The sequence below is a fragment of the Thamnophis elegans genome, chromosome 12, assembly GCF_009769535.1.
Source record: "Thamnophis elegans isolate rThaEle1 chromosome 12, rThaEle1.pri, whole genome shotgun sequence".
NCBI lineage: Eukaryota > Metazoa > Chordata > Lepidosauria > Squamata > Colubridae > Thamnophis > Thamnophis elegans.
The window spans coordinates 19,179,519-19,200,981 of record NC_045552.1 but is presented as its reverse complement, the minus strand read 5'-3'; the positions used below and the strand labels follow the sequence as shown (position 1 = coordinate 19,200,981).

General features: G+C 44.3%; 1 protein-coding gene across 1 annotated transcript in view; it reads left to right on the top strand.

The window, feature by feature from the left end:
- EXTL1 (exostosin like glycosyltransferase 1) overlaps nt 1-21,463 on the top strand; it is a 65,266-nt gene that overhangs the window by 27,027 nt on the left and 16,776 nt on the right. Inside the window, exons 2-6 of the mRNA XM_032228572.1 lie at nt 5,242-5,335; nt 10,647-10,754; nt 12,033-12,152; nt 15,663-15,795; nt 19,544-19,662. Of these exons, the coding sequence (XP_032084463.1) occupies nt 5,242-5,335; nt 10,647-10,754; nt 12,033-12,152; nt 15,663-15,795; nt 19,544-19,662 (574 nt within the window). The remainder of the gene's footprint in view (nt 1-5,241; nt 5,336-10,646; nt 10,755-12,032; nt 12,153-15,662; nt 15,796-19,543; nt 19,663-21,463) is intronic.

Genomic DNA, 21,463 nt, shown 5'->3' with positions numbered 1-21,463 from the left:
CTCCTTTTACAGCTTCCAGAAAGTCCTCTTTCATCCCGTTGAACTTCAAGAAGGCTGTGGGGAGATGCTAGGTAGCAGGCCACCAAGATGTGGGGAAGCCAGAAACTTTCTTTCAGGGCCCCCATGACTGAGTTGGGGAGCATATTTGAGGACAAGCAGAAGCGGAAAAATCCATTTGATCCGTACTTTTTAAGTCAATTCACCCAATTATCCTTCGGCTTCCAGCCGTTTCAGACAGCCGAGACCAAATGTGAGGAATGACGGGAGCCCTGCTCCAGTAACATCTGGAGGGCAACATATTTTTCATCTTTATCTCACAATACGAAGTAATTACTTTGCGTGAAAAAATATATTCCCCAAGCAATTGAGAACATGGTGTCTTTTTTAGTGAAGGGGATATTTCTTAAAGCCTGCAAACACATTGTAGGATATCTATTAGGTGCCACAGGTGAATTTATTTAACACAGCACGATCACAGTCTCCTTGGATATCTCATAGGAGGCATACTAGCCATCAGGTGCAAGTTTTGTGCAAAACAAAATATATTGTCTATGCTTGAACATCTCACAAAATCTGGGCCTAATAGGAAAAAGATTGCGGGGAGGAAGAAGTGGAGGGCAGGGGAGCTCAAATGGCATTTCAAAACCCTTCCCTTAATTTATGATTGGATAAATGGATGTAAATTCTCCAGAGGCAGCAGAAATTCTCCAGTAATTCTTCATGGCTTAAAGTCGCCAAGGCTGAAAACCAATGTTCTAATATCTTTCCTTTGCATTAGAGACTGTATTATATAGTGATGACATTGTTGGATAAGGAACCTGAAGACCCATTTCAAGAGCTTTGATCATCTTTCTGTCTCAGTGCCATTTATCTCACAGGGTTGATGTTTGTGGGGAAAAATAGGAAGAGGAACGCAATGGATGGGCCCCCTGAACTCCTGAATCAGCAAGCCAACCAGTCAAAGTAAATAACTAAATGCTAGTGTAGAAAGCCAGGAAAGTTGCGGATTGCCAGAGAAATGCTTATACAGTACAATGAAAGGCAGGACATTCACATCATACACATCCGTTGGCCTCTTCACGGAACCAGGCAAGTCTTATTACATCCCTGCAAGAAAATAAGCAGAATATCTCTTCCTCCACCACCACAATACAAAAAAATATTACTATTGTTTCTTCTTCTTCTTCTTCTTCTTCTTCTTCTTCTTCTTCTTCTTCTTCTTCTTCTTCTTCCCCTCCTCCTCCTCCTCCTCCTCTTCCTCTTCCTCCTCCTCTTCTTCCTCCTCCTCCTCCTCCTCCTCCTTTCTCTTCTCCTTCTCCTCCTCTTCCTCCTTTCTCCTCCTCTTCTCCTCCTTTCTCTTTTTCTCCTTCTCTTCCTCCTTTCTCCTCCTTCTCATCTTCTCCTTTCTTTTCTTCTCCTTCTTCTTCTTCCTCCTCCTCCTCCTCCTCCTCCTCCTCCTCCTCCTCCTCCTCCCCCTCCTCCTCATCTCTAAGAAAATATGCAGGAGAATGACTTTGAATGAGCATTTGAATTCCTACATATTTAGAAAGACTCAGCTTTTTTTTTTAAAGCATAGATTGGGACCGCAGCTTCCCACATCAGCAGAGGCCTTCCTCTGCATTGAGACATAGTGGATGCCTATTTGAGAATAGTCCTTTTCAGTCATAACCTCAAAGGTGCAGAATATCCTCCCCTGAGGGGCCTGCCTGGCGCCTCCCTTGTTATTTTTTTCTGCATTTAGTGAGGATCTTTCCACTTTCTCAGTCCTTTCATTCCTCGTATTTTTTTCAGTCCCTTCCTCATGTTTTGGGAGCATGTATCTCCAAATAGTTTTAGCTGTTAAGACGCCATTTTAAGCATCTGCTGCTTATCCAACAATTACTGTCCCCATCTCATCTCCTCCCCTGCCCCCCCCCCCCCACCACCATTCATTTTATGGTGTTCTTCCTTTGATTTGACATGGATTTTTATCTTCTTGCTTTATGGCTGGGTTCCAGGGTGACTAATAAATCTCTGGAAGTAAGAAATAATTTATGGGCATATCCCAAAGCTGCCTGAAGCGGGAGCTACTGTTGGCTATGTACATAAACACCTTTGCTTCTGTTTGCAAGCCAGAAAGCGGGAGGGGTTGATTGAAAAACCCTCTTGTCTACATCCTGGGGGAAATCATACCCCATTCAAAGGTGTTTTGTGGATTTACCTCCTCATTACTAAGGATGTTTGTACATTGGTAGTGAGAGTGAGGTCAGCTTTAACAGAACACAGTGGAAATTTCTGTCCTCTCCCTCTGATCTTGGTTTTGGCACACAGGGGTTTCTGTGTCAAGTCCCGAATCCATTCCTTGCTCTGTGTTGTGCTTAGAGCAGTGATGGCGAACTTTTTTCTTACGGCATGCCAAAATTGTACTGCGCACGCGTGTCCACTCAATCCTCCCCACCCACCCGTGCATGCGCGCATGACCCCTCCCCAGGCTCTGGAGGCTTTCTTGAAGCCCAGGGAGGACAAAAACGGCCTTCCCCCGGCCCTCCGGAAGCCCTCCGGAAGCCGGAAATGGATTGTTTCCAAACTTCCAGTTGACCCGTTGGGGCGGTTTTTCGCCCTCTCCAGCCTATGGACGCTTTCCTAAAGGCTGGGGAGGCTCCGGAAGGGCAAAAAAATCATCTGGCCAGCGTTCCGGAGCTGACAGCTGGCATGCCACCAAATATGGCTCCACGTGCCACCTGTGCAGTGGTGGGTTTCAAAAATTTTTAGAACCTCTTCTGTAGGTGTGGCCTGCTTTGTGGGAGTGGCTTACCAACCATGTAACTGTGTGGGAGTGGCTTGCTGGCCATGTGACTGGGTGGGAGTGGCCAACTTGTAAAATGTAGTGAAACTCACTTAACAACGCTCTTGCTTAGCAACCATCATGGTTTGCCATCATGGGCTTAGAGGCTTATTAAAAGGACATTTGAAATGAACCCGCTTCAAACCAAGGAATTTCTCAATGGAAATTTTCAGAAGAACTTCCATGAAGTTCTTCATGGCTCCTGAACGTAGTTTGGTGTAAACCAGGAATGTCCAACTTGAAGACTTATGGATTTACGGACTTCTAAATCTGGCTAGAGAATTCTGGGAGTTGAAGTCGGCAAGTCTTGAGACGGTTAAAAATTACTTACAGCCTGGGCTTTGCTGAAAATAGATAAGATTACTTTACTTTATTGCCATTGCACCTTGTACAACGAAATTAAATGTGATCTTCAGTGTACAGTGACAGCTCAGGTTGTGGTTGTTAAGGAATCATGTGCAGTCATTAAGCACAACATCAGGTGGTGCCTGGTTTCCACATTGACTTGACTTATTGGAAGCTGGCAGTGAAGACCAGAAGGGGTGATGATGTGACTGTGGGAAGCTGTGACCATTGTAACAGTGTGCCAGTTGCCAAGTGCCTGAATCATAATCCTGTGACTGTGAGGACACCGCGAAAGCCACAACTTCAAGGACCGGCCATAAGTCTTCTTGTTGAGCACTGTTGTAACTTCAAATGGTTGCTGAACAATAAATTAACTTTAAACAATGCTATATGATATGTGGAAGAATAAGAAGGAGGTTTTAGGAATTGAAGGGTAGGATGCACCTCGTTTCACCCACATAACACCTATCCTCCGCGAGCTGCACTGGCTACCTGTTGATCTCCGGGTACGCTTCAAGGTGCTAGTTGTCACCTACAAAGCCCTTCATGGTATTGGATCTGGGTACTTGTGAGACCACCTACTGCCAATCACCTCCACTCGACCAATTAGATCCCACAGATTAGGCCTCCTCCGAATTCCATCAGCCAGTCAATGTCGACTGGCAACCACGCGGAGGAGAGCCTTCTCTGTGGCAGCTCTGACCCTATGGAACGAACTCCCCGTGGAGATTCGTACCCTCACCACCCTCCAGACCTTCCGCATAGCCCTTAAAATCTGGCTGTCCCGACAGGCCTGGGGCTAAAGACCTTAACCCTGCCTGAATAGTATGAATGTTGTGCTTTTAATGATGTATTGTCTTATATGTAACTTGGTTTGTCCTCCCCTCCCCCTGAACTGTGAGCCGCCCTGAGTCCCCCCAGTTAAAAGGGCGGCATACAAATAAAGTATCTTATCTTATCTTATCTTATCTTATCTTATATGTGTAAACAATATGAAATAATGAGAATGAAATGTAATAATTATGAGTAACAACATTATGCTTATTTGTATTGAAATGTAGGATACCCAGATATCACACCATTCGTATATTGATATGCATAAGTAATATAAAATAAAAAACGTGTTTGAAAAAAAAACTTTAAACAATGCTGCTGGATTTGCAAATGCAGTAATAGTTGAGAAATATATTTACTTCACTCTTTCTGTCATAGTGTTAGCTTAAATTTAAGTTCTTATCCATTTTGATAGCCTGTATTTGATTGCACTCATCTTTAGCTTTTGCCAAACCAAAAATGTAGTGGATTGGTGACCAGGAAGAGGCAATTGCCAATATCAACCCCTTATTTCATAGGCAGGCCAAGTATTCTACAGCAGTGTTTCTCAACCTTGGCAACTTGAAGATGTCCGGACTTCAACTCCCAGAATTCCCCAGCCAGCATTTCAAGTTGCCAAGGTTGAGAAACACTGTTCTACAGAATGCACCTCGGGGCTTTGGGGAAATCTTCAAGAAGTGCCCTATGAAATTAGTTGTTTAGGATAGTGATTATAATAGTCCCATCTTCACATTATCTGTGGAAGACTATTTCTGATCATATGTATTCTTCAATAACCCAGACAATAACTCCTCATCCTCTTCCTCCCTACTATGGGTTACGTCTAATGTCTGAAATGGTACAGGATTTCCTGCTTGAGCAGGGGGCTGGACTAGAAGACCTCCAAGGTCCTTCCAGCTCTATTCGGATTCTTCAAGTTGCCAAGGTTGGACACCCCTGATGTAAACCTATTGCAGTTACAAAGCTCTCGGCAGGAGAGGATGCGATTGATTGGCATTGGCAATTGATTGACGTTGATTGATGTGATTGATTGGCATTGCGATTGATTGGCATGGATGGTAATCCCAAAGAGCTGGAGGGCAAATTTGTTTGGGTATTGCTCAGATAATATTAGGATGGGACACCACTGGGAAATCCAAATCCTATCCAAAATGAGAAAGGACTCATTTCGTTCCCCAAAAAGCACCGAGCGACTGATTGCCTCTACTTTGCAACATTTTTGTGTTGTCTTTTCCCAGGTTTGATTATCAGGAGCTTTTGCACAACTCTACCTTTTGTATCATCCCCCGAGGGAGACGTTTAGGATCCTTCCGGTTCCTAGAAGCTTTGCAGGTACATGATTATTATTACTGTATTGTTCTTAGATTTTTATCCCATCTTTTTATATATAAGTCAAGGTGGTGAACTTACCTAATCTTCCCACCTCCTGTTTTCCCCACAACAACAACAACAACAACAGCTCTGCGAGGTAGGATAGTCTGATGGGGAGGGACTGGTCCAAAGTCACCCAGTCGCCTTTCATGCTTAAAGAAGGCTTTGGGTTTCTAGGCCCCGCCTCTTCAGCACTCTATCACACCACACTAGCTCTATGTCACGGATTTGAATTATTTTAAAAGTTGTTTCTTGTAAATACACGCACACGCACACACACTCCTTTGTACAAACACCAAGGAACAATATAAGGAAATTTTAATATTAAGTACAGTATTCTGTTTAAGATCAAAAGCTCTATTACAGCTATAGCATTTAGACTTATATGCGCTTCACAGTGCTTTTACAGCCCCCTCTAAGAATTTTACAGCTTATGGCCCCCCCAAACAATCTGGGTCCTCATTTTATCCAACTCAGAAGGATGGAAGGCTGAGTCAATCTTGAGCCCATCAGGATCGAGCTCCTGGCAGTGAGCAAGTCTGAAATACTGCATTCTAACCACAGGGAGGGAGGGAGGGAGGGAGGGAGGGAGGGAAGGAAGGAAGGAAGGAAGGAAGGAAGGAAGGAAAAAAGGAAGGAAGGAAAATAGAAATAGCACTTAGACTTATATACTGCTTCACAGTACTTACTAGCTCTCTCTAAGCAGTTTACAGTGTCAGCATATTGCTCCCAAAACAATCTGGGTCCTCATTTTACCCACCTCATAAGGATGGAGGGCTGAGTCAACCTTGAGCCAGCCAGAATCGAACTCCTGGCAGTGAGCAGCCTGAAATGCTGCATTCTAACTCCGGGAGGGAGATACGGAAAGGAAAGGAAGGAAAGGAAAGGAAAGGAAAGGAAAGAAGCAATAGCATTTAGACATACACCACTTCATAGTGCTTTACAGCCCTCTCTAAGCAGTTTACAGAGTCAGCCTATTTCCCCCAAGAATCTGGGTCCCCTCGGAAGGATGGAAGGCTGAGCCAACCTTGAGTCCGGTGAGATTCGAACAGCCAAATTGCAGGCAACCGGCAGTCAGTAAAAGTAGCCTGCAGTACTGCACTCCAACCACTGCACCACCCCAGCTCTTTATACAGATAGTCCTTGACTTACAACCATTTGTTTAGTGACCAGTTGAAATTACAACTGAAAAAAGTGACTTATGACCATTTCTCATACTTACAACCGTTGGACCAACCCTATGGTCATGTGATCAAAATTCGGATTCTTGACATGTATTTATGATAGTTGATGTGTCCCAGGCCACCCTCTGACAAGCAGAATGAATGGAGAAGCTTGATTCACTTACTAACTTAAAAAGTATAGTGATTCACTTAACAACTGTCAAAAAAGGTTGTAAAATGGGTCAGAACTCACTTAACAACCATCTTGCTTAGCAACAGAAATGTTGGGCTCAATTGTGCTTGTAAGTCGAGGATTATCTATACAACCAGTGCTTTGATATAAGTTGCAATGATTCTTTTTTCAATGTTATCCTCAACTTTGGAATAAAAAAAAGCCAAGTCATTTTATGCTTGTAATGTTGACATCCTAAATTGTAATTAACATGAATAGAATATTTTTCTTTCCCTTCTCTCTTCCCAATACTCTAAGTTATCTAAACAATGGTATGCTAATTGTCTCTAATCATATTATAGAAACATTCCTGTGTTTCAACAATGCAGTCTTATTAAGATGTATAACAGCATAATAAAAAGGTTAATAGCAATCTTGCAATAATATCTTTAACATCATCAAACAATATCTACCTATCTCAGGTTGTTGAAAAGGACTCAATGGGTGGCTAAAAATACCACATCCAGTCTAAACCTCTGGCTGAGTGTGCAACAAACTCAGAGGTGGTATTCAGCCAGTTCTGACCAGTTCTGGCGAACCAGTAGTGGAAATTTTGAGTAGTTTGGAGAACTGGCAAATACCACCTCTGGCTGGCCCCGCCCCATCTATTCGCTGCCTCTTGAGTCCCAGTTGATCGGTTCGGTCTTCTTCTGTTGCCCTGCACAGGAGAACGGAGCTGGAAAGCAGGTTAGTGGGTTGGGGAGGGAATGGGGATTTTACAGTATCCTTCCCCTGGAGGGGGGGGGGGGAATGGAGATTTTGCAGTATCCTTCCCCTGCCATGCCCACCAAGCCACACCCTCCAAGCCACACGACACCCACAGATCCGGTAGTAAAAAAATTGAATCCCACCACTGGACCAACTCTAATAAAGTTATTTCTACTTCTTGAGAAATGTTTTTCCAAACTTGGCCCAGTTTTCCAGAAGTTCCCTCCCATTTCTCTACTAGAGGAAACAAATCAGAGGAAATAATTGTTTTAGGTGAGCTTCCTAGCATTGTAAGAGTGCTAGACTGATCTTCAGAAATAGCCTAACTGACAGGACACGGGCCCAAAGGAACAGTTGCACTGGGCAAAAGCTCTCGTTCACTTCCCCCCAACACTTTCCAAAGGGTGCCAGACCTGTTTTCAGAAATAGCCCAGCTATCAGATAAGAGGGGAAAATGAAGGAGAGCAGAAGAAATTAGGAAGAAGGGAGCAATTGATAACAAGTGAACTGGCACTGCTGCAGCTGGATTACATCTGCAAAAGCCTCTGGAGTGGGCAAGAAATAGAAATAGAGAGAAGAGTGCCTGGTGCCAATTATTATTATGTGTGAGTGTGTGTGTGTAAGTCAGTGTTGACTCCTGCCAACTGCTTGGTCAATTCCCTGCAGCTTTCTTGGCAAGATCTTCAGAAGTGGATTGCCATTGCCTCCTCCTTAGGCTGAGAAAAAGAGCCTGGCCTAAGATCACCCAGTTGGCTTGATGCCTAAGAGGGAACTAGAAGTCACATTCTCTTGCTTCCTAGCCTGATGCCTTAACTCAGAGGTGTCTAACTCAAGACCCGCGGGCTGGATCCATGCTTAGATCTAGCCCGCAGGGCCAACCTGGAAACAGCAAAGGGTTGGCCTGTGGTGCCTGCCAGTGGAAATGGAGCTCGGCAGCGCTGCATGCAGCCCTTGCGAGCTCCGTTTTCACTAGTAGAGGGTTGCAGGAGATGTCGCAGATGGAAACGGAGCTCAGGAGCTCGCTGGCAAAGCACTTGTGCCACTACAGGTGTCCCCAACACAAGTAATGTCGAGCTGGCCGCGCTCACCCCGCCCCCCTGAGGTCAAAGACAACCCTGACACGGCCCTCAATGAAATTGAGTTTGACACCCCTGCCTTAACTACTACATCACACTGGTTCTCCACTGCCAATAATAAAAATATCAGGGGCGTTTTTGATGGCAAAAGCAGCAAAAAAAGAAGAAAAAATACCTTGTGTGTCCATTTGTGACAGAACCAACAACCCACAAGTGGCAGAACCAGCTTCCTTTCCTGCTTTAGATTAACTAGAGTTGTCTGAAATCAACATCCAGCAGTTTTTCCAAAGAGCAGTAAACTGTATATATAAAAGTAGCCCGTATAAGAGCTGACAAGGCCAGACCCTATATGGTCAGCTACTTTTGCAGAAGTCCAGTCTCTCCTGCCATCCACCTGAGATGGCTACAAAAGGCAACTAAAACAAAAAAAAAATGGGCAAAGATACACAGGTGGCTAGAAAAGATGATAGGGAAATATATAGATTTTAAACCATTTTTATTAGGTAAAATATCAGAAAAATTAGATTATTTAAATATTACATGTTGTAACAGCAGCAAGGATTATATTCACACAATATTCGAAAAAATAAAGAAACACCGTGAGATGAAGAGATAATTAAGAAGATACTAGAAATGGCTAGATTGACATTGAAAATTAAACAGAAAGAAGACACAGAATACCATCAAATATGGAATCTATTTTGCCAGTGGTTAGAAAAAAAGGGTGGGGATTAAGAATATAATCAGAATTGTTAAGCAAATTAAATACCCAGACAACACGATGTTTATTAAGCACTAAGAAAGGTAATTAATAAAACATCAGTACAATTTGAAGAAAAAAGGCAACTAATCAAAGTTGGGTAGATCCCAATCCAGGAGTGAGATTCAGCCGGTAGCTCCAGCGATCAGGTTGGTCCACTCGCTCACCCTTGCGCTTTGCTTACCTATATCCTCTCAGCTGATTAGCGCGGCAGAGTTGATTGGCACATCTCAGCTGTGTTACTCCCCAAGAAGTAACGTGGAAGGTAAGCTTTGGTAAAACGGCACACACGTGTGCAGTGAAACATGCAATCACTGAACCAGTTGTTAAATCGGCAGGATCCCACCACTGTCCCAACCCCTAACCATATCCTTCTGGATGGAGCTTAATGGATCATTCTCATAGCTACAATGATATTGGGAGAAGAGGGAAAACACCACTTTAAAAGGAGAATGTCTTCATTACTGCTTCAGTTGGATATGGGCTGGATCAGTGGTGAAATTCAAGTTTTTTTACTACCGGTTCTGTGGGCGTGGCTTGGTGGGCATGGTGTGGTTTGGTGGGTGTGGCTTGGTGGGTGTGGCTTGGTGGGCATGGCAGGGGAAGGATACTGCAAATTCTCCCTTCCCACCCAACTCTAGGGCAAGCCAGAGGTGGCGTTTGCCGGTTCTACTCAAACTGCTCAAATTTTCCCCTACCAGTTCTCTGAACCACTCAAAATTTCTGCTACCAGATTCTCCAGAACCTGCTGGATTTCACCCCTGGGTTGGATATGAGATAAAAGCAGCCTCATTAGGACATGGCTTTAAAAAATGACATTGGTATCTTGGTGCCACGGTTAGGAAAGTGAGAATGAGGTCCTTGCGCTCTGAGTGAGGTGATTTGCTTGCAAATGTTTTTTTTTTTCAACCAAATTTTAAAATTTATTGCATGTATTCAGTTGTAGCCCATCTTTATTATTTTACAAATAACTCAAGGTGACAAACAATAGCGTTTCCCCCTCTTATTTTCCTCATAGCAACAACTCTATATTTACTTCCCATTTTTGGCAAAACCATGCCTGCAGCGAACCACTGTTTTGCTAAATGACCACAGTGCTCGCTTAATGACCAGCATAAAAAATGTCATAAACTCCGCTTGGGCACATAACTGACCCTCTTTATCACTACCGCAACTTAACAACTGTGATGGCATGTTTCATTACAGTTGTAAGTTGAGGACTACCTGTAAGCAGCACTGAAGGTCCTTTGAACCTCAGGATCCCAAGGTCATTTTCTCTCTCTCCCCTCTCCTGCAACCTGGTGATCCTTGCTCTGTTCTCTCGTTGGTCCAGGCTGCCTGCATCCCGGTCCTGCTCAGCAATGGGTGGGAGCTGCCTTTTTCAGAGGTGATTGATTGGAGTAAATCATCCATCGTCGGAGACGAGCGGCTTCTTCTGCAGGTAACATGCTGGCTGGGGAATTCTGGGAGTTGAACTCCCTAAGCCTTAAAGTCATCAAAGTTGGGAAACGCTGCACTAATTGGTGAGCTTTGGAGCCCTTGTTCATTGCTATTATTATTATTTTTTAAACCATCCAAAAAGAACATTTGTCCTTTGTATAAGATGCTTTCGTTTTTCTCTATAAAGTACAGCAATTATTTGGAATACGGGGGTATTAATTTATTTACCTCTTTGCAGTATTTTTATATGGCCTTTCATCGATCATGTCTCACTTATTTGCTGTTCTTGCTATGGGTAACTTAGGAATTGATTTAAATAGAGAAACTGATCTAGTAATGTGTTGAATTCCGGTAGCCGAATTACTGTAACCTTTGTTATGACATTGCCAGGAGCATCGTGCATAGATTCTTGCTGGTCAGAGGAAGATCGATTCTGCGGATAAATAGCTATAATATGCATACACAGCTTAGTCAACACCCATTCTGAAGTTTATTTATTTATTTTCATCCCCACTTTTTATTATTTTTTAAATAACCGAAAGCAGTGTACATTCTTAAGACTCCCTCCTCCTGTTTCCCCACATTAACAACCCTGGTGAGATGGGTTGGCCTAAGAGAGAATGACTGGCCCAGTGATCAATCATTGGGTGATTGACTCAATGTCACCAAGCCAGCTTTCTTGCCTAAGGTGGGACTAGAACTCACAATCTCCTGGTGATTGACCCAATGTCACCCAGCCAGCTTTCATGCCTAAAGTGGGACTAGAACTCACAGTCTCCTGGTGATTGACCCAATGTCACCCAGCCAGCTTTCATGCCTAAAGTGGGACTAGAACTCACAGTCTCCTGGTAATTGACCCAAAGTCACCCAATTGGTTTCATGCCTAAGCGGGGCGTAGAACTCATAGTCTCCTAGTGTGATGCTTTAGCCACTGGACCAAACTGCTCAGTTTGGTTGGTTGTCTCCACACCATGCTTGGTGCTTTTTTGTTGTTGAAGGAAGAACTCTTGATGCTTTCCTCCATCAAAACAACAAGACTGTATTTCAGTTGTACAGTATAGTAGCATAAAATACAGGCAAGGAAAATTACATCCATTTTAATAATTTCACTGAAATGTATAAGCAGTATAAGATCCTTAGAAGCTTGGAAAACTAACACAACACTGTAAAATTAAAAGACTGAAACATCTCTATAAAAATGATTGCGGTTGTTCCCTCGATCATAATCTTCTCTGCATTCCCCCCGTCATGTCTTCTGATCATGCTGCTTCCTCAACAGATTCCATCTACGGTCCGATGTCTGAACAGTGACAAAATCCTGACCTTCCAGCAGCAAACCCAGTTTTTATGGGAAACGTATTTTTCTTCTGTGGAGAAGATCGTTCAAACCACTCTTGAGGTAAGCTGCAGAAACGTGCCCGCCATTTGCCCAAATATTTCATCTGTAATTACTCCTGTTTCTATGATTGGGGTCACATGTCACGGTGAACCGTGGTTGGCTAAATAAATTAGAATTGGCTGGATTCATAGAACACAAGCCATAAAACGTGCCTTGTAGAGCGCAGTGAATAGGGTCACACAACGCCAGTGATGAGTTGCAGGCGGTATGCCCTAGTACAGGCATTCAGGAGCTGCCTGGTACTGTTTGGATACGGTGCTCCAGAGGGCCCACCCGCCCGCCCGAGCTCTTTACCTGTTCCTTTAAGCCTTTGGCATATATGGCACCAGTGCGATGCTCCGCCGAGCAGTTGGAACATCATGGAGGCTTGCGGAAGCATCACAGGCAAGTACGCCGCATGCGCGCACCGTGCTTGTGTGTGCGTGCACCGCGCGTGTCCATGTTGGTGATGCCGGGTCCGTTCCAACCATTCCGCTTGGAACGGGATTTGGAACCCACCACTGCCCAACACAGTCAACACTGAAACAAATTGGCTTGCTTCCTGCAACAAGTTCAGCACATAATGGATTGGCATGTTGACCAGAGGAAGCCACAGAGAGGTGGGAACCTTTAGCTTTCAAGTTAGTCTAGGTATGTCAAGGTGTGTCAATCCTCAGGGTGTGTTCCCATGGCCCTTTAACCTCCTTCCAGTAGTTCTCTCTTTGCTTCTAGGTCAGGGCTGAGTTGGAGGAGAGATAAGGGAGGATGTGTGGTTAATGTCATGCGATTCCCCCCATGGCTTCACTGATCCTTGGGTCAAGCTCCACACAGCTGGTCTAAACCACATGGGGATGGCTATTATTGGACCATCTTCCCACCTGCTGTCCACCAACCTTTCTGCTTGTTGCTTGATACACCAGTTAGTGTTCTGACCTAGGATTCCCCAGCAGCACGAAGCCGAGTCCTCTTCCCGATAAACCCCTTTTATTTAATTTACAGTGAATTCATCTCCAGCACAGTCTTTCAAGATAGTTCACAAATACCGACCTTTATCAGGTGTGGAGAGTGGCCAGGCCGATATCTTTCAGAACCCGCAATACTTGGCAAGAAGGCAGGAATGAACTAATTGTCTCCTGCAAACACCCCTCCCCTTTTGCTCCTCTTTTATTCCCTAGGGGAGGGGCCATTCTCCATCCACCTGTGGCCTTACTCCCAAGTCGACCCTTGTTCCATAGCTGTTCCCTTCATCTGGCAACTCTGCACATGCGCACATTGGGAACAGGCTGCAGCTGTTCGTCTGCCTCACTGATGTCTGATTCCGAAGGCAGCTGATAACTGGCATACGGCTCTGGCCCCCTCTCTGCCTCCGACTCAGAGCCCTCATCAGAGCCTTCCCCAGACTCCAGGACTGGCCCAGGTTCCTCCCCAACCTCCTCACTGTCCGAATCTGCTGCCAGCTCCACTGGCCGCTGGTGGGCCACAACAGTTAGGTTGGCTGTGAGGTTCTCCAGATCTATGAGTACAAGGGGACTTCAGGCTGCCTTTCTTGGACCCAGAACTGCCAGAAATTCATAGGTGCCAATAAAAGGCGAAGTCTCTTTGAATAGTTTGAAATGTTTGCTCCCGGCTTTCTCACCACCTGGGCTGGGTTGCCGTTTATGAGATAAGCTGCCAAACAATTTATGTTTTTAATTTTGTTTCCTTCCTTCTTCAATCTCCCCACCCCACAATCTCTCTCACCTTGGGAAACATCATTGTCTCTTTTTTTTCCTTCTGCTCCAAAGTTTTGAAAAATGGGGAAGGGAAATCAAAGAGTTTAAGTTTTAACTTCCTCTTGAAGGGTTCTAACTATATCATTTAATGCTTAAAAATATTTTAGGTATATAGATGTAAATATACCGTATTTTTCAGAGTATAGGATGCATCTCCCCCCCCCCCCACTAAAAGAGCATGGTAATGTTGGTGTGTCTTATACACCAAATACAGCCATTTTTGGCCTCACAAAGCCCCATCCCAGCATCCTATTTAAGTGAAAAACGGGCATATTTCGCAAAAACTGAGGCATTTTTGCCTTTCCTGAGCCCTCAGAAGCACTCTGCAAGCTTCAGCAGAGCTGGGGGAAGGGAAAAATGCCCCCATTTTTGCAAAAAAACAAAAAACCCGGGCCATTTTCCACCTGTTTTTGCAAAAAAGGGCACATTTTTGCCTTTCCCCAGCCCTGCTGAAGCCTGCAGAGTGCTTCTGGAGGCCAGGGAGGACAAAAACTTTTTTTTCTTACTTACCTCTTCAAAATCTTGGTGTGTCTTATACACCGTTGCGTCTTATAGTCTGAAAAATACGGTAAGTGAAAGAGACGTCTCCTTTTTCCTCTGACCTGTTCAAGATGTTTTTAGCCAATAAAATTCCTGTCTAGAGGTGAATGCCTATAACAGATCTGGGCATTTTATGGCCTCTTTGCCTGTCCCTATCCGGCCCACGTGAAGTCATTCAGAAATTAGAAATCAAATATAAATAATTGTACTCCCTGCATGCAATATGCCGTATAAGACACACCTTTTTTCCTCAAAAAAGAGGCTGAAAACAGAGTGCAAAAACTTTTTTTTTTCCTTTTGGAAAGCTCTTTGGTTAGAGTGATTGATGAGAATTAGATTGATCAAGTGCTGTGCCAGCAGAAACAAGTCTTAGGTGCTGCAGATTGTCAGTGATTTCCTTCTCCAGCACCTGGAAGCATCTACCTCCCTACATACTCTCTCTACCTACCTACCTACTCTCTCTCCCCCTACCTACCTATTGTATTTCTCTCTCTCTACCTACCTACCTACTCTCTCTCCCCCTACCGATCTACTGTATTTCTCTCTCTCCCTCTATCTACCTATCTACCTACCTACTCTCTCTCTCTCCCTGCCTATCTACTGTATTTCTCCCTCTCTCTCTCTTTCTATTTCTCTCTCTCTATCCCTCTACCTACCTACCTACACCCCCCCTCTCTCCCTACCTACCTACTGTATTTCTCTCTCTCTCCCTCCCTCCCTTCCTCCCTCCCTCCCTTTATCTACCTAACTACTCTATCTCAATACCTACCTACTGTATTTCTCTCTCTTTCTCTCCCTCTCTATCCCTCTATCTACCTACCTACTTTTTAAAACAATTGCCTCTTCAAAACCTTGGTGCGTCTTATACTCCAATTGTCTTATACTCCGAAAAATACAGTAACTGCTTTGCTTTTATTTTTGAAGACAACTATTTTTATTGAATCCAGCTCTTAACTCTTGTATAGTTTGCACCAGAAGTATTTCAGCCTAGCATGCTTTGCTTAATGTTATAGTAATAGTTAACATTTATGTAACAATTTCAGAGCTTTATCAGACTGTCTCACCTGCAGTTTCTTACTTAAGGCACAAAATATGCCTGCTGGTAGCCAACCAGTATGACCAGTATCCTCACACAATTACAGAAGAGGTATCAAAAAGACAATAATGGCATGACACATTTGGATCTGGGTGTAATGACAACTATCTTTCTCTTTGCTAGATAATAAAAGATCGGATATTTCATCAGGAATCACGCCCAAAGTTCTTCTGGAACACACTTCCTGGAGGGTTGGTGGCCTTACCAGAATACTCTACTCATTTGAACGACTTCCCTTTCTATTATCCTCAGCAAGGTAGGGGAAATATCTCTGCGCTGTTTCTAATTTGTGTTGTGGCCCGCCAGCTGAGCTGGCAGCAGATTCAGACAGTGGGGAGGTTGGGGAGAAACATGGGGCAGTCCTGGACTCTGGGGAAGGGTCTGATGAGGGCTCTGTGTTGGAGGCAGAGAGGGGGCCAGAGCCGTATGCAAGTTATCAGCTGCCTTCAGAGTCAGACATCAGTGAGGCAGAAGAACAGCTGAAGCCTGTTCCCAGTGTGTACATGTGCAGAGTTGCCAGATGAAGGGAACAGCTAAAGGACAGGGGTGAGGTCACAGGTGGACGATGAATGGCCCCTCCTAGAGGAAACAAAAGAGAAGCAAAGGGGGAATGGAGTTTGCAGGAGACAATTAGTTCACTTAATTGGTTCGTGGCTCTCCAAGACTCCTTGACAGGTTTTGCAGATATTGGCCTGGCAGCTCTCCAAGCCAGAAAAGGTCTGTGACTATAAATCCTCCCTTGAAAGTCTTTGCTGGATGTGAACGAGCAGAATTCACAGTAAATTAATAAAAGGGGTTTTTGTCGGGACAAGGAGTTTGCTTCATCTTCTTGGGAACCTCGGTCAGAACAATAGTCCTTCCTCTTACAAAACTGCAAGAGAGATTTCTGGAAAATAATGGCCACTACTCTCAAGACTACTATCTGCCTGTCAGCTCTCCAAGCCAGATAAGGTCTGTGGCTGTAAATCCTCCCTTGAAAGACTCTTTGCTGTGAAAGAGCAGAATTCACAGTAAATTAACAAAAGGGGTTTTTGTCAGGACGAGGAGTTTTCTTCATGCTCTTGGGAAGCCTTGGTCAGAACAACTTGATTCTTTTTATTCCCACTTCTTCTTTCCTAAAAAGTTGAAGTTGCTGGAGTGGTGGACCTACCACAAAATGTTGCAGCAATGAATGTTCCTTTTCAAGTAGATAGTCCTTGTGTTACGATCACAACCGGGAGTAGAATTTTTGTTGCCCATCAAGGCAGTGGTTTTAGTGAGCCGCGCCTGATTTTATGAGCTTTTTTTTTTTGCCCTGATTGTTAAGCGAATCAGTGCAGTTGTTACATGAGGTGGTCATTAAGTGAATCCAACTTCTCCCATTGACTTTGCTCATTGGAAACCGATTAGGAAGGTCGCAAAGGATGATTATAGCAATAGCAATAGCAGTTAGACTTATATACTGCTTCATAGGGCTTTCAGCCCTCTCTAAGCGGTTTACAGAGTCAGCATATCGCCCCCAACAACAATCCGGGTCCTCATTTCACCCACCTCGGAAGGATGGAAGGCTGAGTCAACCTTGAGCCGGTGAGATTTGAACCGCTGAACTGCAGATAACAGTCAGCTGAAGTGGCCTGCAGTACTGCACCCTAACCACTGCGCCACCTCGGCTCTTACAGGATTACAGGACCACAGGATGCTGCAAAAATCCTAAATGCATGCCGGTTGCCAAAGCATCTGAATTTTGATCCCGTAACTGTGGGGATGCTGTCATAAGTGCAAGGACCGGTCATAAGTCACATTTTTCAGTGCTGTTGTAACGGTCACTAAACAAATGGTTTTAAGCCGAGGAGTACCTGTGGTCTCTCTTCCAGGATACCCCATCAGGCACTGTGACTTCCACCACCTGTTTTCCAGTTTCATCTTTCACAGATACTCAGAAATATCATTATCTCAAATGTTTATTTGCTTGCGTGGTGATCTATTTTAGCAGGTGTTGTGCCTCAGACATTTTCCCACTGAAGTATTTTTGTACTTCCGCAAATTTTAAAGTTTCCCGAGGAAGCTGATGCCTATCTTCTGATTTTTTTAAAATCTTTTTTTTTTAAATTAGCATTTACCCACTGCATCTATCATCAGGGAGAGGGTCTAACCTTACAGCATGCAAAGAATCGTAGAGATGACTTTGAGGAAGGTCTGAGAAAGCCAAAGAAACAAGCCGTTGAAGAGGGACGTAGAGATTACACAGTCTAGGGATTGCAGGAAGCATGAGAAAGAAACAAGACCACTGTGGTTTTGTTTACTTTTAAGATGGGACAAAGAGAAACTTGGACAGGCTTTCAAAAATTAAAATAAACAACATTCCTGGAGTCCCTGCTCTGCCTGTTTCTTGACCTGATCTACTTTGAAGGGCTGACAAAGAATTGCATAAGTACGGCAGAGAAACAGCCGCTGCTCCCAAGAAGCTTACAATCAGGCCTCTGGGAGAGAAATCAAAAGGGAGAAACCCACACAGTAAAGAGAATAGAATGAAATAGCAATAGTACTGAGACTTATATGCCGCTTTACAGTGCTCTGCAGCCCTCTCTAAGTGGTTTACAGAGTCAGCCTCTTGCCCCCAACAATCTGGGTCCTTGTTTCACCCACCTCGGAAGGATAGAAGGCTGAGCCAACCTTGAGCCTGGTGAGATTTGAACTGCCGAACTGCTGGCAGCTGGCAATCAGCAGAAGAACCTGCAGTACTGCACTCTAACCACTGCACCACCACGGCTATAATGGATGTAAAATTGGGCGGATCTCACTTAACAATTGCCTTAGAGAAGATCCAGGCCCCCTGCTTAGGCAGGAAACCCTACACCACTTCAGACAAATGGTTATCCAATATCTTCTTAAAAACTTCCAGTGTTGGAGCATTCACAACTTCTGGAGGCAAGTTGTTCCACTGATTAATTGTTCTCACTGTCAGGAAATTTCTCCTTAGTTCTAGGTTGCTTCTCTCCTTGATTAGTTTCCACCCATTGCTTCTTGTTTTACACTCAGTGCTTTGGAGAATAGTTTGACTCCCTCTTCTTTGTGGAAGCCCCTGTGATATTGGAACATTGCTATCATGTCTCCCCTAGTTCTTCTTTTCATTAAACTAGACATACCCAGTTCCTGCAGCCATACTTCATATGTTTTAGTCTCCAGCACCCTAATCATCTTTGTTGCTCTTCTCTGTAATCTTTCTAGAGTCTCCACAAATTTTTTACATCGTGGCAACCAAAACAGGATGCAGTATTCCAAGTGTGGCCTTACCAAGGCATTATAAAGTGGTGTTAACACTTCACGTGATCGTGATTCTATTCCTCTGTTTATGCAGCCTAGAACTGTGTTGGCTTTTAGAACTGGGTGTGTTGGGTTAGAACTGGAGTTCAGCTCCCATCTCCTTGGGAGATCTTGGGCCTATCACTTTTTGTCACTCAATCTATCTTCGACAATAATTTAGTGGTTAAAGTGAAGGGAGATCCTTGCGTAGGATCTAGCAGAGGTCCCTAAAGTTAGCAACTTTTAGGACTTGTGGACTTCAACTCCCAGAATTCTGGGAGCCGAGGTCTACAAGTTTTAAGGTTGCCAAGTTTGTAGCTCCTCTGGTAGAGCAACCATGAAATATAAATTGATAAAGTAATAAAGACTGATGGGGCAGGGTACCTGACAGTTGGCGTCCATTAGAGCAACATTGTGGATTCCTCCTGTAAATGAGCACAGCTGAAATTGTCACTAATGTTGTTATCTCTGTTTCATCTGCCTTAATTCCTCCTGTTTTTTTTTCCTCCTACTGTTTTCATTGGCAATGAAATCTGAATTGCAAGTTTCCTGTGGGTGGAGACCACTCTTCTTTTATCTTCTGAAAATGTCATGTAAGCTGGTAGCACTAAATAAACTACTGATAATTGGTTAGATGAGGATTAAACTTCGGCAGGTGAGCCAAAAACCCAAGACAGGTTTGGAGGAGGGTTTCAAGACTCAACAGTTCTCTCCCCTAACAGGATCCAGCCCCTCCAAGAAGTTTACAGCGTTAATCTGGGCCGTCTCACCAATTGTCTCCCTTTCTCAGCCCATCCTCAAACTCACCCAAGCTGTCTCCAGATCCCAATACTGCGCCAAGGTAAAGGAATTTCTATAGTTATTGCGGTGATGATAGTTGCGGTGTCCTCCAAACCACACAAACAAAATGTGAGCGGGCATGTGTTTACGATGATTGCATTGTCCTGTGGTCATATAATTGCATTTGCAACTTTTCTGTCTGGTTTCTGACAAGCAAAGTCAACGGGAGAAGCCGAATTTGCTTAAGGACTGCATGATTCCCTTTGCAAGTGCTATGGCTTGCTTAACAACCATTCCAGACAAGCAATAACACTTAGACTTATATATCGCTTCACAGTGCTTTACAGCCCTCTAAGCAGTTTACAGAGTCAGCCTACGGCCCCCAACAATCTGAGTTCCCAATTTTACTGACCTCGGAAGGCTGGAAGGCTGAGTCAACCTTGAGCCAGCCAGGATCAAACTCTTGGCAGTGAGCAGAGTTAGCCTGAAATACTGCATTCTAACCGCAGGGAGGGAGGGAAGGAAGGAAGGAAAATAGCAATAGCGCTTAGACTTCTATACCTCTTTACAGTGCTTCACAGCCCTCTCTAAGCGGTTTACAGAGTCAGCCTCTTGCCCCCCAACAGTCTGGGTCCTCATTTTACCCACCTGGGAAGGATGGAAGGTTGGGTCAACCTTGAGCCTGGTGAGAATTGAACTGAGTTTGAGTTTGAGTTTCATTTTATTCATATGCCGCCCTATTCTCTGCGGGACTCAGGGCGGCGCACAAACCCAAGGAGGGGAAGGGAAAAAAACACAAAAACTACAAAAATACAGGGCATTTAAAAACAACCAACAGCCACACGATTCGAGAGGGGAAGGGAACTCATCGACCCCAGGCCTGCTGACACAGCCAGGTTGCTGAACTGCTGGCAGTTGGGCAGTCAGCAGAAGAGCCTGCAGTTCTGCATTCTAACCACTGCACCACCACAGCTCTAATGGATGTAAAATTGGGCAGATCTTACCTAACAACTGCCTTGCATAATGATGGACGTTCCAGTCCCAATTCTGGGCGTAAGTCAAGGACTATCTATATACGAACATGCTGGTTTTATGTTGAAGAACGTGAAAAATGATCTATCTCCACCTAAAATAGGTAGCAGGACAATCCAGTCCAGTCCAATATAGGTAGTCCTCGATTTACAACCACAATCAAGCCCAAAATTTGTGTTGTTAAGTAAGTCATTTTTAAATGGGTTTTGCCCCATTTTACGACCTATCTTGCCACGGTTGTTAAGAGGATCACTGCAGTTGGTAAGTTAGTAACAGGGTTGTTAAGTGAATCAAGCTTCCCCATTGACTTTGCTTGTCAGCAGTTCGCAAACGGGGATAATGGCATGACCTTGATCATGGGGATGATGAAGCAAAGGTTGTAAGTATGAAAAACGGTCATAAGTCACATTTTTCAGGGCCGTTTTAACTTTGAATGGTCACTAAATGAACTGTTGTAAGTCGAGGACTGCCCGAATCTCGAATGTCTATCGCCTCTTTCCCATCATCCTCATGTTTAATAGCAGCTCTCCTCTCCTTGTTACCCTCTTAATCCAGACCTCTGATGCTTTGGTCTACAACCTTTACATTGTGGTTCACACCTCTTGTTGTGAAGATTGCTAGAAGGTGTCATCTTCCAGAGTTGTGCTGTACAAAACCCACCAAGCTCTGGTGCCTTTTCCATTCCCTTGCATGTCAGAGGGGTGTGGCAGCCTTAGGATACACCTGGGTGGGCTAGTAACCTTTATTGCTGTCAACAGGTCTCACCTTCCCCTTTAACTACAGGGCAAGTCCTGTCAACAGCCATGTCTCTACTGCAGATGAGCTCAGCT